Source organism: Dunckerocampus dactyliophorus, chromosome 4, assembly GCF_027744805.1.
Source record: "Dunckerocampus dactyliophorus isolate RoL2022-P2 chromosome 4, RoL_Ddac_1.1, whole genome shotgun sequence".
Taxonomy (NCBI): domain Eukaryota; kingdom Metazoa; phylum Chordata; class Actinopteri; order Syngnathiformes; family Syngnathidae; genus Dunckerocampus; species Dunckerocampus dactyliophorus.
Window position 1 is genome coordinate 9,543,148 of NC_072822.1, and position 6,000 is coordinate 9,549,147.

Below are 6,000 nucleotides of genomic sequence, written 5' to 3' on the forward strand. Positions count from 1 at the left end.
CTACTCAATGATGTGTGCAGAGTCAACAGGAGAGCGCACTGGAGCAGCGTGAGCAGCGCTGCATCCTGGAGGCAGAGAGGCTGCGCTATGAGAGAGAGGAGCTGGAAGCTCAGCTGCTGGAGTATCACAACAATCTGGACAGATTGCGGGAGGGCCAGAAAAGTGTGGACAGAGAGAAGGAGAACATTGAAGCACAGCAGAGGTTCCTCCAGAGCTGGAGACACAACCGGCAAAGCAGCCTGCCTGTTACCATACCACTGGATGGATACAAGGTATATGAGCAAAGGCGGGAGGGGACAATGCAGTAATGAAGTGAGTGGACATAAAACATCATGATCAATTGGGAAAATTCAGCTATAAGTGACTAATAGTTTGCTTTATTAACTTAAATGTCTCCACAATAGTGTATTGGAAGTGTGTTGTCCAAAATTGTGCACAAGTCTTCATGTTCAAAAAGGAGTAGAAAGAAGCAGCTTATTTAGCATAGCCTTTCTTCCCTTGTCTTGATGCTGTAATTTAGACAGTTTAAAATTCTTTTAGTAGGCTGTAATTGGAACACATGAGTGTGTAGCTCCAAGAAGCACTATTGTGTACCTTTTTTTAACTATCCACTTTTTACATATACACTGTAATGGGCGCCACACACGGGAGGCGACGTCGCCTCTACTCCATTCATTATCGATTATCGCGTGTCGCCGTCCAGCCAAGCGGCACACGAAATTCATGCGTGTGAAAGTTTGCGTTCGTGCTTGTCGTCGTGCACACGCTGACTTCCGACTCTATCTCAGAAAATTGAAAACATTTCAATTTTTCATCGCTGTCGCCCAGACGAGGACCAATCAGTGGTAGTTTCATTGATCGACCAATGAGCGGACAGGATGCTAATCAGTACGCAATATCTCCAGATTTCCTGGATATATTTGATATTTCTAGAAAAGAATATAGAGATATGAAGAAAAAAGCAGCATGGGAACTCGTCCGTGTCAGACTCAACATACCGGGTAAGTTAACATTCATCTTACTTACTTTTACTTAATTTATGTAAGTTTATCTTCAGTACTAACAATAGTACTCGATCAACACCTTTTATTTTGATACCCCAAATTCCCTCCACATCTGACGGCCAATCAAAACCGTGGGAGACTCGTACATTTCGCTCTGGATGTGAAGCAAGTCGCTCGCGGGTGTCGCTGGTCATAGACGCTCGTCGCTACCGTGTGCATGGTTTGCTACGCGTTGGGATGAGTTTCGCCAAACGCAGTCGTTTGCCGCCTCCCGTGTGTGGCGCCCAACTCTGCATAATAACATAATAAATGACCAAATGTCACCTACAACAACTTAAATGAAGGAGACGGGGACAGAAACGCTATGTAGCAACATGAGCTACCGTGCTGGCCTTTACAGTCACATTTTAAAAGGCTATCATGCTAGGTTAGGCTATTCACTGAAGAAAAACAAAATAATCATCACACTTACAGCTCACGCATCTGGAGCTGACTGAGAGATAATTGGTGGACCTACAAGTTTTATTTGAAGATATATAGCGAAGCCTTTAAATTTTTGTAATTTTTTTTCCCATAACATCCTCTGTTAAGTGGTGGCCATGTACACGGTGTGTGCTCATCTATTTAGGATTGGGATGGGTCACAGGCAGTATGACCCATGACCCAATATGAGGAAGGAGGTTTTTGGTTCATGATGCCACGAAACCCCGAAACTTCAAAAGTGACCATATAGCACATCATCTCTCAGACGTAGAGCTAACAAGTCAGGGAGATTACAGATTTTTTTTTACATTTGTGCTCATAAACAGGTTCTAGGGACACAGTAAAAACATACAGTTCATGGGAGTAAAGACACATACAACATTTTCTTTGCAATTAAACAGTATGTGGATGTCAGGACATTATTCTGTATGATCTCAGTTCATTATCTTTTAAACCTCACAAGGTGTCAAGTCACAGTCGCTCAGGCAGCCTGGACGCCAACTGTTGGACACATGAAGATGATGCAGCTCTGCTCGCCTCCCTCCAAAAGAACCAGCCTGCCCACAACAACAACAACAACCCGCACCAGTATCTGCTCTCTCCCCTGAGGAACCATGACGTCCCCAGGCACAGCTCCAGCTACGGGACAGACCTCAGCCTCAGTGCCAGCCTCTACAATAGCCTCAATGCCCTGCTGAGCCAAGCACATAGGAAACAACCACAGGATGGTCTTACATACCCAAACTACTCGAAGAACAACGGTTGTAACCGGGCTCCAAATGACTCTGTTGATCCCTTCAGCAGCAGAGTCACAGCACAGCCACAGACAACCAGCACACGTATGTACTGCATGTGACTATGATTCTAATTCTAATGGATCGATTCTGTGAATGCACAAAAAAATACCTTGTCTTTCTTCCTCTTGTCAGACCTCAGTCCACAGTTGGACCACCATTCCCTGGGGGCCTGGAGGCCAAAGGTCACAAGTCAAGAACTTTACGAAAACAATTACTCCTCCTCCTCTCCCTCCCTTACCCCGCTCCTGCCCCCACAGTCCTACCTCTCTCTCAAAGGACATCTCAGGGAGGATGGAAGCGAGGAGAACATTGTTTACCTCTAAGGACCACGCTTTTTGACATATAACTGGACTGGTTGCTTATATTTGTTTGTCCTGGATATAAATGCAAAACTGTGGCTAATCATATGAGGGAATGTACAAATGTACTGTATATGTGCCTTTATTGGAGTTTGTGGCAACCTCCTTGTTGTGCCTTTTCTTTCAAAACAGAGCTTTAGTACTACCTGTAATTGTTTGTGTGTAAATGACTTCTGTCAGGCTTGTTGGATGTTTGGGGCACCCGCAGCATGTGCTCCAAATAGGTGGCTAGAAAATGCCAAGAGATAAATACTGGTGTTATTTCCCATTCGCACTTACTACAATATGTATAAACAGTATCAGTCAGATGTTTGGAAACACTTTCTCTTTCAATAGGATGCAGAAGTGTCTCCAAACTTTTGATTGGTGCTAGAAGTAGAGAAAATGTATGGGGAACGTCAAAGTGGCCCTTCCCCAAGCTATGTACAGCATTATTTGTTCTCCTAAAGAGTGTCATCATATTGCCATGTGATCTCAAGTCATATTTATTGATAATGCAAGCAAAAGCAACTATAGCTGACGTGTGCATGTAAGTATTGTGTGTATAGTTTATTGAAAGGGCTACCTACGCACATGCTGTTGAAAGAGGTTCTTTCCTTTCTCAATGAAGTGCCAAAATGTTCCTCTCTATCTCCTTTGAATTTGGTAATTTATAACTGTATGTGTAAATGGATTCATGCACTGTGCACAAGGTTTGGTTTCCTCCCTTGTAAAAAGTGTAACAGGTAAACATTGGGCTGCTTATAAAGGTGGTTGTGTGCAAAAAACAAAGTTCACAACAAACGAGATTGTGGGTTGCTGTATTACTTGTGTTGCACTCTGGTTTGGTGATGTTCATTTTCAGCCTGCTTGTTGTCTCTTACAGTGTGGGGTACACTGTTACATATTTTGTATTGTTCTGTCTTGCTGCTTTGCATAACTTGTGTGCCTCTTTGTCATCCTGTCAGGCAGAGCAGCAGTTACCTGAAGACCGTGTGAAATCCAAATAAGGCAAATTGAAGACCATTAGATTATTTTCAATGTGAGAATTGAAGCGTCTGTTGCCCGTATGTAATGTGTAAATGAATCTTGACCTGTTGCCCCCTGTGTTTATAATTAATAATCTTCATCTTCATTTCTGTGGTATTGGACCTGTGTTAGTGTGTGTTCCTTAGCACCTCCCCAGAAGCCAAGAAACTACCGCTGTGTAACTTCAACAATGAACCTTCTCTTGCACCTAGGATGCCACCACAAAACCGGAGGGGTGCCCAGGCCACAAGCACGTTGTGTGAGCACATACAGTATGCATTTACTGCTGTTGTTGGTAGTTTGCCACGATTTGTAGCATATTTGTATTGTTATTGGGTATCTGTTTTTATTACAATATTATATGGCATCAATAGAGTGCCAATATCCGCGCACATAAAGGCTGCTCAAGAGCGGCAGCGAGCTGTTATTCAGAGAGTGAGTGCGCAGAGAAGTCTTTATGCATGCTGATGATGGTTTTAATGTGCATGGATATTGGCGCCATAGTATTAGTACTGCAAGTATAACAACATCCCATGCTACCACATGACACTATTTGTTTTTTGTTTTTTATATTCTCCATTTATACTGCTCCGGAACTTCAATGAGCCTTCTCCCAGCTCCTGTACGTGTACTGTACAGTACAGCTGTGGCACAGCTGGAGGAGTACAACTTGATTGTTTTGCAGAGGGAACAGCTGCAAAAGAAGGCACAAAACTAAAGCTTCAACTTGAAGCTGTGGTGAAGGTTATGCAACAGCTTAAGACAATAAGTCCCATTTATAAATGATGCTGTAGTGTCCCGGGTTATTCAGTGTAACCTGACATTCAGCTAACTCAGTGATTATGCTGATTGTGCTAATAGTGTGAGCACCATTGTTGTCTTAATCCTCTTCAACATGGAATTCACCAGAGCTGCACAGGATGTGACTGAAATCCACTTCTACTCCTCCATGATGACATCACTGTTGGAGCTGGTTGTTGATGCACACCTTCACCTTCCTTCGGCTTAAAGATGCCCCACAGGTGCTCAATTGGGTTCATGTGTGGAGACATGCGCTCAACAAAAATATAAACGCAAAGATGTAAAACTTCCCTTTGATCGGAGGTGCTAATGGAAGGAGAGGATTAGACCACAACTCCTCCCAGGCTTAGTGTAAGGAACCAATAGGAGGAGGGTGTTGGCACACCAATTCCGCCCACTCTTACTATATTTAAGGCCTAGGCTACCAGCACTTGTTAGTTCGCTGACAAAGCTCTTCGGATGAGGAGCGAAACGTCCGACACCTTCTTCACAGAAGTACAGATGACGTCTCAAGAAGCCTTTCCCTCGAGACACACTAGTGTTATACATGTAATACAGACTGTGGTGTACTGTCAGGGCCAGCAGGGAAGCACTATCAGAAGCACTGACATTTACACCTTAAATTCTCGTATTTGTTCAAATTGTATTAATTTAGTCCCAACGGTCTATTATCTTCAGTTGGTGGTGTGTCTCTTGGCCGCACTGCTTCCAGGACATGTACGTGTATGTGTATTTTTTTGTCCAATCAGATTTCAGCGTCTATGTGTTGCCATGTCAACGTAATCTGCCCAGGTCCTTCAGAATCAGTAGTGCTGGCCCATGTCAATTAAACTCTTATTAGCAATGGGGCTGTTTTTCTAACCAACCAGATTCCCGATTTGCCTCACAGGCCAGCTAGCAGGCTCACAATAACGTCAGCATTTTTCCATCCTCTGATTGGTTGATCAAAGCAAAACAAAGCCAACTTTGACACTCTGATATGGACAGATATGAATATGAATTCATCCATCGGTTAGGTTGTTCCAAAGCGAAACAAGTCTACTGTTGTGCCTGAATCTATTATTTAACGTGCATGAAGCAGCACATTTAGGACCGTCAGAAAATAAAAGCAATCACTGTATTAGACAGACTGAACATGGACCATATTTGGGTTCCTCTACTTCCACATTTTCACATTTATTGAGGTTCACAGTCGACTACAAAATGTCACAGTTTATCACAAAATGTCCACAGTTATACAGTAGTTAAAGGAGCCCAAGGAAAGTAAAATATCAAAGGCAATTTGCTATGAATATCCTTGAATTTGTGCGATTGAAGGAAGTTACTAAAAAATGCCTCTTTACACACACACACACACACACACACACACACACACACACACACACACATAACTTATTTGTTCCTGAAGGAATGAGTGGCCATGTAATGTGCCTCACTTCTCATTAGTGCAGAGTTTATAGAGCAGAAAAAACAGAAAAAAACAGCAGGTAGAGTTTCCAAAACAGAACAATAAGGATGCTCCAGTAGAAGCTTGGTAAAAAAAAAAAA

At 43.0% G+C, this 6,000-nt stretch overlaps 1 protein-coding gene across 3 annotated transcripts in view; it reads left to right on the plus strand.

Annotated features, from left to right (window-relative positions):
- LOC129180099 (rho guanine nucleotide exchange factor 28-like) overlaps window positions 1-3,771 on the plus strand; it is a 40,125-nt gene extending 36,354 nt beyond the window's left edge. For 2 of the 3 annotated variants that reach the window (XM_054774175.1, XM_054774174.1), the window contains 3 exons: window positions 21-272; window positions 1,951-2,326; window positions 2,417-3,771. In XM_054774175.1, coding sequence (XP_054630150.1) covers window positions 21-272; window positions 1,951-2,326; window positions 2,417-2,607 — 819 coding nt within the window. In that variant the 3' untranslated portion in view covers window positions 2,608-3,771. The remainder of the gene's footprint in view (window positions 1-20; window positions 273-1,950; window positions 2,327-2,416) is intronic. The other variant, XM_054774176.1, reaches the window with a different exon arrangement.
- Window positions 3,772-6,000: the final 2,229 nt, after the last annotated feature.